Source organism: Crocodylus porosus, unplaced genomic scaffold (genome assembly GCF_001723895.1).
Source record: "Crocodylus porosus isolate Cpor-Errol unplaced genomic scaffold, CroPor_comp1, whole genome shotgun sequence".
In the NCBI taxonomy this organism is placed as follows: Eukaryota; Metazoa; Chordata; order Crocodylia; family Crocodylidae; genus Crocodylus; species Crocodylus porosus.
Window position 1 is genome coordinate 19,069,052 of NW_017728921.1, and position 11,417 is coordinate 19,080,468.

At 41.9% G+C, this 11,417-nt stretch overlaps 1 protein-coding gene across 2 annotated transcripts in view; it reads left to right on the plus strand.

Annotated features, from left to right (window-relative positions):
* The window catches only part of GCN1 (GCN1, eIF2 alpha kinase activator homolog), a 69,735-nt gene that overhangs the window by 52,036 nt on the left and 6,282 nt on the right, over positions 1-11,417 (plus strand). The window contains exons 49-56 of one of the 2 annotated variants that reach the window (XM_019539233.1): positions 462-731; positions 1,665-1,778; positions 2,178-2,408; positions 3,105-3,298; positions 3,957-4,071; positions 6,334-6,430; positions 9,931-10,079; positions 11,265-11,372. In XM_019539233.1, the coding sequence (XP_019394778.1) occupies positions 462-731; positions 1,665-1,778; positions 2,178-2,408; positions 3,105-3,298; positions 3,957-4,071; positions 6,334-6,430; positions 9,931-10,079; positions 11,265-11,372 (1,278 nt within the window). Of the gene's footprint in view, positions 1-461; positions 732-1,664; positions 1,779-2,177; positions 2,409-3,104; positions 3,299-3,956; positions 4,072-6,333; positions 6,431-9,930; positions 10,080-11,264; positions 11,377-11,417 lie in introns of both variants that reach the window. The other variant, XM_019539234.1, reaches the window with a different exon arrangement.

Genomic DNA, 11,417 nt, shown 5'->3' on the forward strand with positions numbered 1-11,417 from the left:
TCTTTCTTCCGTAGTGCTAGCCAGTGTAGCGCTGCCGAGCCTATAAGGATGCTGCAGGTTTTTCTTCCCAGGGTGGAGAACCTTACATTTTTCAGTGTTGAACACCATCAGGTTCTCATCCGCCCATTTGCTGAGCCTGTTCAGATTAGCCTGGATCACCCTCCTGTCTTCTGGTGTGGATGCTTTGCCTCAGAGTTTGGTGTCATCGGCGAACTTGGCCAGTCCACTTCTGACTCCAGTGTCCACATCATTAATCACATTGATTCTGATGCCAGTAAAACTATGATAATGGGGGCCTTTGACTGATTTCTATGCACAGGAATTAGTAGGTTGCTAATATACAATTTACCTAATGGATGCAATGGGGAGCAAACATTGTGAGACAAGTGTGGATTTTCTTTGGTTGAAAGTTAATATAAAATTCATCCTGATTTTTTTTTTTTTCTTTTTCTTTTTTTAAGGAGATGGCTAATTGCCAGGTTGTAATCCTGTCCGTAGAAGATGATGCTGGACAGAGGATTATCATTGAGGATCTGTTAGAAGCCACTCGCAGCCCTGAGGTGGGAATGAGGCAGGCAGCAGCGGTCATTCTAAACATCTACTGTTCCAAGACAAAAGCAGACTATACCGGTCATCTCAGGAACCTGGTCTCAGGGTTGCTCAGACTTTTTAATGATGTCAACCCTGTGGTTCTGAATGAAAGCTGGGATGCTCTCAGTTCCATTACCAAGGTGAGCTATGGGTTGGGGTTGTTGCAGTGATAAAGGCTAGAATGGAATAGATCAGGGGTGGGCAAAATGCGGCCCAGGGGCCAGATGCAGCCCACTAGGCCATTCTATCCGGCCTGTGGGGCCCCTAAAAAAAATTCAGAAAATTAATATTAATTTGCCCTGGGCTGTTGGTCATGTGGCCCTCAATGGCTTGCTGAAACTCAGTAAGTGGCTGTCTGCCCAAAATAATTACCCACCCCTGGAATAGATTGATAAAACATTGCTAAAAGTAAGCCCACTGTTTAATTGGAGGTCAGGCCATTATTATAAAGATGAAAGTATTTTTAAGGCAGTAGCTCTCAACGTTTTTGACTTGAGGCAACCTGTGGATAGACTTAGTACCCCTCAATAGACTCGAGACACCCCTCCAAAAATTCCAGTTCTTAGGCTGCTTGCAAATGTTAAGAAAACCCATAACAAAATGGTGTTTAATTTAAGCAATCAGCCAATCGCCTATTAGATAAAAGCACCAAAAAAGCCCCACCAAAGTGCCCAATCTGTCCAGATGTCAGGTGAGCTGGGTCCAGCTAACACAATGCCTCTTCTGGGAATGGCTGGGTTTGGTGTGGGAGCGTGCAGAGTTAAAAGTAAGGCACTATTTATTTTGTTTTTTTAAACGTCTGCAAGCAGCTCATGTTTGCAGACCTAACAGTGCTAACATACAGCACCCCACAGCACCCTTGAAGGGATCTCAAGGCACCCAAGGGTGCCATGGCACTTAGATTGAGATTCACTGTTTAAAGAATTGCACTAGATTGAATCCGTATGAGCGAATGGCCAGATACTGGGAAGAAACAGGCATAAAGGTGGCAGCAATTTATCTCTTGGGAAGTACAACCAGAATTATATAATCAAGCTGCTATCCAGTCTTTATCTTCTGTATTATTCCTACAGAAATTAGATGCTGGGAACCAGCTTGCCCTCATTGAGGATCTACACAGGGACATCCGGGTTGTAGGAAATGAGGCCAAAGGACAACACGTGCCAGGATTTTGTATTCCAAAGAAGGTAAATGACATAAGATGAATGTGTGGTTTTGCAGCTGAGATTCATCACAGTGATACCATCTTGTATTTCCAAAAAACTAATTGCTGCCTTTTTTATTGAATATTAGAATTGAATATTAGATAGTAGGATATTCCAAACTGACAGGTGTAGAGATTGTCAGTGTGTTGTTGCATGTGCTGGATATCCTAGATAGTCATAAGTAAATGCACGGGTTTGAAGTGAGGTGTAAGTGCTTGAAATCAAACTGAGTAAAAATACTTTTGCTAGAAATGATGCAAATAGGAGGTCAGTGGAACACTGAGAAAATCAGTTGTGTAGCTCCAGTGAATGGTGAAAGGAAAAGGAAAGTTAGGTACTTCGTGCATTTTTTGCTTCTGAATTTGTTTAATTCCCCAACAGGGTGTGACATCCATTCTTCCAGTGCTGCGGGAGGGGGTTCTGACTGGGAACCCTGAGCAGAAGGAGGAAGCTGCTAAAGCCTTAGGACTAGTTATTAAACTAACCTCTGCTGAAGCCCTGAAGCCCTCTGTGGTGAGCATTACTGGACCACTCATCCGGATCTTGGGAGATCGATTCAGCTGGAATGTCAAGGTGGCTTTGCTTGAAACATTAAGCCTTCTCTTAGCAAAGGTAAGATTAAAAACCACTGACAGACCTTGGAGTTTGTGAGCTTTTTCCAAAGTTATCTTCATAGCATTGTATTGAATTCAGAACTGCCAGTGTATTGCATGTTACCTACATAAATCATTCCAGGAACATGTGGTTTGGACTTGATGCTTAGGAACTGCCCTTCAAATGACTTGTTTTCTTCCAGCATCCTCCAGCCTACATAAAAAGCAGTACTTTTGTCACCAAACCTTTCAGGAGTCTCATTAAAACTGACTCCTCTTCCAGATATTTGGAAGTAAATGTGCTGCTTTGTTTTCCCTTTGTGTCAAATATAAACTTGGTCCAGAGTTAACATTTTCCAAGTACCCCAGCTTTTAATTATTGTGCTTTTGTTGAAATAATAAATTTGTATAATCAGCATAAAAACCTTGAATGTTTTGTTGTATCTAATTCTACAGAAAATTAAAATAGGTGGGGAAGGCATGAAAGTAAACCCAGTACAGACCTAAATGTTTAATTTTCTGTTTTCTGACAATTGTAGTCAATCTTTTCACTGTTTTCTATCCTCTAGTTGTGTGTGGTGGAGATTTGAACTAGTGCTGATTTTTATCGTGTATACCTGAGAGCTATTAGAAGAGGCCATACTTCTCTTGGTTTTTGTTTCAAACCTGAATATAAGTGATTTCCCCTCCTTACCCCCAATATCTATCCATACAGGTTGGAATTGCCCTGAAACCATTCCTGCCTCAGCTGCAAACTACCTTCATCAAGGCACTACAAGATTCAAACCGTACTGTCCGCCTTAAGGCTGCGGATGCTCTTGGTAAATTGATTGTTATCCATGTTAAAGTTGATCCTCTCTTTACTGAGCTATTGAATGGCATCCGTTCCAGTGAGGACTCTGGCATCAGGTAAGTTTTGGAAGATGGGCAGTTACTTACTTAGCAGTAGTGGACTAAAGTTACTTTAGCAGTAACTTTATAAAATAAATTACTTATCAGTAGTGGAATAAAGGTCTTTAAAAATGAAATGTTTTTAAAACAGTCATAGAATCATAGAAAATTGGAGTTGGAAGGGACTGTAGGACATTATCTAGTCCAACCCTCTGCTCAAAGCAGGACCATCCCCAATTAGATCATAACATGAGTCATAACATGATAGATTAATTGAATATAGAGAAGAAGGTAGGTGCATGAATTCTCTGAAGGACTCCATCCTTTTATCTCTTTCTTAGTCTTTGTTTTAATCTGTATAGACCTGATGGGTCTTTTCTCTTGGTTCCAAGAATATCTGTCAGTGAAATGCACAGCTCCCCAGGAAATCAGAAATAAGCTGAAGAGAATTATCTATCTTTGTAAATGGTCAAAAACTTTCCAGCAGTAAGAACAGAATGCCAGTTTCCTTCAGTACTGGTGAACTCTGTCACAGAGGGAAACTGAAATTCTTAAGTTTAAGCATGTGCATACAATAATTGTTTTGTGTGGATCCTCTGTAGGCATCTGACACCTAGTTTCTTCTCTAGGGAAAAATGGCAACCTCTGACTGTAACTTATGGTTGTTCATTTGCAGAGACACAATGCTGCAAGCTCTGCGATTTGTAACTCAAGGAGCTGGTGCAAAAGTGGATGCAGCAATTAGGAAGAACATTAGCACGGTGCTTCTAGGAATGCTGGGACATGATGAGGTACGAAGAACCGCAGGGATTTCTCATGCATATGTTGTTGTTGTTGTTGTTGTTGTTAATTTAAACTCTGAACCTTCCAACAGAATTATTTCCTAAAATAGGTTCCTGGAGGAGTTTATAAATAATACAGTGGAGCAAAGCTTATGTAAAAGAAGGTTGAAACTATGCATTTCTTGCTAAACTGAACTTAATCTCTAAGAACTGAAATCACTTTGCAACCTTCCAGTACAGTTGCTGAGAATCAAACCTTAGTCAAGAATATGATACTTTCCTGGCCAATTTTTATAACTCTTAAAATCTATTGAATAAGTGTTTCTGTAGCAACTCTGTGTTTCTGCAAGGTGGGGGCTGATTTCTAGTTTCTTATTATGTTTGTTGAAGCAATGGAAAACTACAGACTTAGCATCAGATTGAAGACGAGAGGATATGTTCCATCTGACTGTAAAAGCACATGTATAATCTTAGGCTCTCAATTAGTGCAGATCAGTGGTGCTTAACCTTTTGGCCTCATTCACTGGATGAGTGGTGTGGAGCCAGTCCGTGGGCCAGAATCCCCACTGGGTCAGCTTGCAAGATTGGGCCTTGCGCCACCTCAGTCTAGCCCTGCATGCCTAATTGGGTCTCGTGCTGTCCAGGCCTTGTGCACCTGAATCAAACCCTGTGTGCCCATATCCAGCCCCATGCCTCCTTGGCCCAGCCCTGCATGCCTTATCTAGTGAGCAGGGCCACACACTGTCTGGCCTGCTAGGCTCCCCATGGGTCTAGAAATTGGACAGCAGGGTAACAGCATTACCACTCCATCCCCACTGCCAAATTTTTGGGCCTATGGGGCACCTGGTAGACTGGATGACATGGCTCTGCAAGCCACATAGCCCATGAGCTTGGGAGTCTGAGCAGCTCAAGATGAAGATGACCTCATTGTGGTTTCACTGACCAAGAACTTATCCAAGTTTAAGTCAGCATGGTCTGCATCATACAGATTATAACATTGAGGGTATGGACCAGTGGTTCTGAACCTTCCTACACTCAAAACACCCCAGAAAATGTCAGCTCTTGCTTTTTACTCATGTCTTAACTAGAAAAATAGCACAGTTCTTTTGTCGCAAAGAACTCAGAAAGACCACAAGAAGACAGAATGTTTTTAACACTGTGAATTTCTATTTGAAATCTCTGGGTTGACCTTGTGAATCATGTTTGCACACTTAACAGTGCTAATACTGTTTAGCCCCCCCCCCCAGCATCCTTGAAAGGATCTCAAGGCACCCCAGATCAGAATGTTTTTGACCCTATGAATTTGTATGTGAAATCTTTGAGTTTATCCTGTAGGTGTTTGTACACTTAACAGTGCTAATACTGTTTAGCCCCCCCCCCCAGCATCCTTGAAAGGATCTCAAGGCACCCCAAGGTGCCACAGCACCCTGGTTGAAAAATCACTGGTGTGGACAAATGTTCTTTCTAATTGCTTTAAAAGGCCAGGGGGAACTGCAGTTTGCAAGTGTGCTGTTACAATCTAACCTTTGTGATCCATTAGTGATACAATTTGCTTAGATCATTTTAACTTTGACCCTGAATGAAACATGTAGAAGGTACAACTGTTTTATTACACCTGTATTGCTGCAGAATTATGCAGAAATAAGGGTTGCAGCTTTACCATTTCTCTATCAGTTTCATTTGATATTGATCTACATCCTGAGTCTGGAATCCAAGGTTTTAAAAACATGAAGTTACATTCTGTGGTGACCTCTCATTTCTCTTCATCTGGGCAGCCCAGGTGTGTGGTTCAGTGATATAAATGTTAAGGTCTGGGTGGACATAATGGCAAATTAGTACTGTTAGCGTGCCAAAGTAACTGTAACTGTGAAAAGTTCTGAAGCAAGCCATGTGAGCCAACAGCAATGGGGTTTTGCAGACAGACAGCAGGCATTAATGCTTCATTTCTCACCCATAAATGGAAAAACTTCACAAAGGTGAAAACCATTTATTTTTCACACAGTGGTTTAATGTAGGCACTATATTGCTATGCTTTCTACTTATCTGGGTATTTTGTCTGTGGACTTGGTTTTAAATTACCTTACAGTGAACAACAAAACTTGGAGTTGATTAAAATAGACGAAAGATGGTAGGAGGGTGCTTGCAAGTTTCTGTCTTTCATTTTGTTTTGTTTTCTTTTCATAGCTTTTTTGTCAATTGTTCTTCTCAGTGGAAATTTTTTGTACACAGCAAACTCCTAATCTTTGCCTTATTCCTTTTTTGCCTTGTCAGGATACCACCCGCATGGCATCTGCTGGCTGCCTAGCAGAGCTGTGTGCATTTCTCTCGGAAGAGGAGCTCAGTTCTGTTCTCCAACAACATTTGCTGGGTAGGTCTGGCAGATAGGTGTAGTCATTTCCTGAACTAAGCAGGAAAAATCCCTGGTATTGTACATCATTCCCAGCGACAGGACCCAGAGAATTCGATTTGTATTCTGGGTTCTCTTCCGTGAAGCTGAACCTCTCTATGGAGCCACACTTGTATCTTTGCCCACTTTTCTCCCAGTGATTTGTGTGCTCTCTTACCCACAGTAGATCCTGGGATTATTTTTTGGCATGCTGTTTGTAGCTGTGTTGGTTTAAGGCATGGGTTTTCAACCTTTTTTAATAAGTGTACCCCCTGTGGCCTGCTTTTTAGTAAGTGTACCCCCTGGGCAGGAGAAGGGGGGTGGTGAGCGGCTGGATGCGGAGTGGGGGGCAGTGGTGAGTCACTGGACATGGAGCAGGGGGAGGGGGGCTTGGCGAGCAGCCAGACACAGAGCAAGGGTATGGCAAATGGTGGCAGTGCAGTGTCTGTGCGTTCCTGCTCTCACCCTGCCCTGGAAAATTGTTCTTTGCAAGCTTTCAGGCACAAACACCCTTCTGGTAGCATAGGGAGAGTCTGCTGTTGTTTTGTGTTCTTCTAGATGGAATAGAAGCCAATATGCAAATGCATGTCTGTGAAAATGCAAACGTGCTAGCGAGGATCAGAGGCCATAGGAGCTAAGTGTGAGGTGTGTGGTGGGGTGGGTGAAGAAGGGAATGTTGACCTGGTGATATAATGTAGCTGGTAAAATGTAGAGATAGTACGTATGGTTATTGGATGGTAGACAGGTTATAATGTGCCATAAATCCAATGTCTATATTCAGACCATGACGTTTTGTAGACAGTTGATTTATGAAGTGAAGTTCATAGTTTTGTCTGAGAAAGGTGTTTTGTAAATTCCCTTTGAGGATTAGAACTGAGAGACTGGAGAGAGTGGTTGTCTTGAGAAGTGTGCATCCACAGGTAATTGGATATTTTTGTGTTTGATACATTTTTGGTGTGTGTTCATTCTAGTATGCACTTGTTGTTTGGTTTCTCCTACATCAGGGCATTTAGTGCACTGGATGAGATATTACATTTCTGGAGGTGCAGGTATAAGATCCAGGAATGATGCTGGTTCTCTTGTGGAGTGCAGTTATTGTGGGAGTGATGGAGATATGTTGACAGGTTTTACATTTCTTGTCCCGGCATGGCCTGGATCCATTTGGTGTGTTTTGGGCCATAGGAATTTGCTTCTGGTCAAGAGAGATGGGCAAGATTCAATGCTTGTTTAAAGGCTAGGATAGGTGGTTCTGGGAAGATCTCTTTAAGAATTTGGTCTTCTAGTATGGGTTGCAGTTGTTTGAGGATTTTCCATATAGATTCCAGGGAGGAATGGTATATTACCCCATAGGTAATAGTGTGCAATTCGTGGGGATTTCTTTTTGTACTGCAGCAATTCTTCATGTGGTATTTGGGTAGCTGTTCCAAAAGGCTCTTTCTCTCTGGAGGAGTGTCCTTGTTGAGTGAAAGTCCTTTTGAGATTTGTGAGGTGATTATCACAGGCGTTCTCCTCGGTGCAAATTCAGTGGTGTCAGAGGACTTGGCTGTATATCACTTCTTTGTTGGTGCATTTTGGGTGATTGCTGGTTCTGTGCAGATATGTATGTTGGTCTGTGGGTTTCTTGTATATGGTGGCTTGTATTTTACCATTCTGGATATTGATCACAGGAAAAGGAAATGTTGGTGCTGGAGTATTCAAGAGAGAGTCTGGTGGAGGGGTAACGATTATTGAATTTGTGATGGAAATCAATCAGAGATTGCAGGTTTTTGGTCCAAACGGTGAAGATGTCACCTACATGTCTTAAATATAGCATAGGTTTGGTGCAATTCTTGAGGAATTCTTCTTCCAGGTGGCCCATAAAACTGTTGGCATATTGTAGGGCCATTTTGGTGCCCATAGCTGTGCCCATGGTCTGGAAGAAGTGTTAGTTATTGAAAGTGAAGTTGTTGTGTGTGAGGATGAAGTGTGTAAGTTCAGTAATTTCTTCAGGTCTGTACTCTGAGTTCTACTTGTAGGTATGTAAGGCAGGCTTGGCTGCCACTCTGATGTGGGATATCGGTATATAAGCTGGTAATGTCCATGGTGGCTAGGAGGGTGTTGCTCGGAAGGTAGTCTCTGTTTCTAAGTTTTCGTAGAAAGTCTGTTGTTTCTTGGACAAAACGCAGTCTTTGGATGACGAGGTTTTAGGATGGACTAAATGAAACGATATTTCCTTAGTTAGGGTTCTGTGGTTGGATATTATAGGTCTGCCTGGGATCCCTTGTTTATGGATTTTAGGGAGCATGTAAAAAGTCCCTGAGTTGCGTAGTGGGAGGGGATCAAGTTCAGTAGTTTTTCTTGCAGTTCAGATGGAAATGATTTGATTCTGGTTTTGAGTTTTAAGGTGAAAAGGGGAGTTGGATCTTCCTCTAGTTTTTTTGTAATAGGTGGTGTCAGAGAGTTGTCTGTTGGCTTTAATGTAGTCTTCATGGTTAAGGGTAAACTATAGCTCCTCCTTTATCTGCTGGTTTTATTACTATTGTGTGGTTGGATCTTAGAGATTCTGTGGCCCTTCTGTCTGAGAGGGAGAGGTTGTTATGTTGGCGTGTTGATTGTTTCATTGTTCATTCTTTTCCTCAAGGAGTCAATATAGTGGTCAAGGTTTGAATTTTGTCCACTGTGAGGTGTCCAATCTGATGTTTTTGAGGGGTTAGTCTTTTCCACAATGTTGTCAAAAGATGAAGTATTTTTAGAAGTCGATTTATTTTGGTTGTGGAATTATTCCTTGAGACAGAGGCTCAAGGGTTATTTTTGGGAGTTGAGGCAGCCAAGCTATACCCATAGGGGCTTCCAGAATTGATTGGAATACAATTAAAAGATGCAGAGCTGAATGGTAGTACAGCTAAGGCCTTAGCATATTAAACTGATAGAGGTATTAAAAAATGCTGTAGAAATTAAGGTTTTATAGAAACCTTTGGTTCTATAAAACAGTTTGGTTTTCTAAACCTGCCAGTTTCTCTTCAGACTGTGGTTGGCGCATTAACTCCTTTGTCTGCATCTCCTGGTAGAAACATTGGTTTTCTAGCAGTTGTTAATGGTTTGGGACATATTATAGTATTCCATTCTGTGGAATTAAAATGGGGATCCACGAGCTGCTTTCCAGTAGCTGCCCCTCCCCCCTCTTTTTAATTTCATAATGTAGACATAAATTCCAATGGCAAGGGTCTCCACACATGTAAGTGGATATGTGTTTATAATTATACCAAATGGAACTCATCAGAAGCACAAGATCACTTAGCACTAGCTTCCAAATCTTCAGAATGGCTTTCACCTCCTTGCAGCGATGTTAGGTTTTAATTAGCATTTTTCTAGTGCTCAGCAATGCTGGAGAGCTTTGTATTTCCTTTTGTGCAAGTGGACATGAAATAGCTGACTGAGCTCAGTTAGATCAGGTAGAGTGGTTGGAAGGGGGCCTCACTACTACTCTGTTCCTCTCATTGTAGCTGATGTCTCTGGAATTGACTGGATGGTGAGGCATGGACGGAGTCTCGCACTGTCTGTGGCTGTAAACGTAGCTCCCAGCAGACTCTGTCTCCCCAAATACTATAACACTGTTCAGGAGATGATCTTCAGCAATGCCACGGCAGACAGGGTAAGCATTATTGGCTATTTCATGAGTATTCTGTCTCTTTCATTGTAATTAGTTTAAAGTTTGCCGAGCAAATCATAGGAAAGTAAGGCTGGAAGAGACCTCGGGTCAGGTAGTTTAGCCCCAGGCTCAAGGCAGGATCATCCCTGATTAAACCATCCCAGTCAAACATCTATCTAATCTGCTCTTGAAAATGTCCAGGGATGGAGATTCCACAGTTTCTCTAGGTAGCCTGTTCCAGTCAGAAAGTTCTTCCTAATCTCCAAATTTCCTTTGCTGCAGTTTGAGACCATTGCTTCTAATTCTGTCCCCTATGGTCATGGAGAAAATGCCATCTCCATCTTCTCTGTAATCACCCATCAGGTATTTGAAGACTTACCAAATTCCCTGCCTCCTCCCCACAAAGTCTTCTCTTCTCCAGGCTAAATAACCATAGCTCTTTCAGCCTTTCATGTAAGTCTTGTCTTCTAGGCCCCTAATCATTTTTGTTGCTCTACACTAGACTATTTCTAAAATGTTCACATCATTCTTGAAGTGTGGGGCCCAAAACTGGACACAGTTCTCCAGGTGAGGCCTCACTAGTGCCAGTAATGTGGAGAATCACTTCCCTTGATTTACAAGAGACATGCCTGCTAATACAACACAGTATGCTACTTGATGAGGCACCTAACAAAACAAGCACCAAAGTCTCTCAGTTTGTTTTGAAAGCTGAGCCACAAAGAGATGAACAGTATTCTGAACGTCTCCTAATTCCTGCTATTCTGCAGTTATTGGTGTGTGTTTGTATGTAGGAAGTTGAAACTGTTCTGGGTTGTCTAAATTTGAGATTTCTTTCTGTGGTTTATATACTGAATCCAGAGGATGTTTGGGAGGTGCATCACAGAACCATTCATAACTCTTTCCTCCAAAAATTACTTTTAGTGAAAGTTGTTTAAATTGACAAATCAGCTTCTAATATGAACAAATACATGTCACATCACCCTATTAAAGCGCTCAGGTACTCAGTGGATAGGTTTAGTAGGGACTGAGAAACTGTCATTTTAGGAGGAAGGTTTGTGGCTGAGTGACCATCATAGGTATGTTCCAAGCTCTTCTTTGTTGCCATAAGGATCGTATTGTAGGGCCTACATAGGGGCCTCTAGATGCTTATGTAAGAAATATAATATGCACCATTTCTTTGTACTACAGATTCCCATTGCCATTAGTGGTATCAGAGGGATGGGCTTTCTTATGAAATATCACATCGAAGCAGAAGGAGGGAACCTGCCCCTGAAACTCTCCAACTTCTTTATTAAGGTGAGTCTCTGTCCTTGGACCCATATTGTTCAACATCTTCATTAA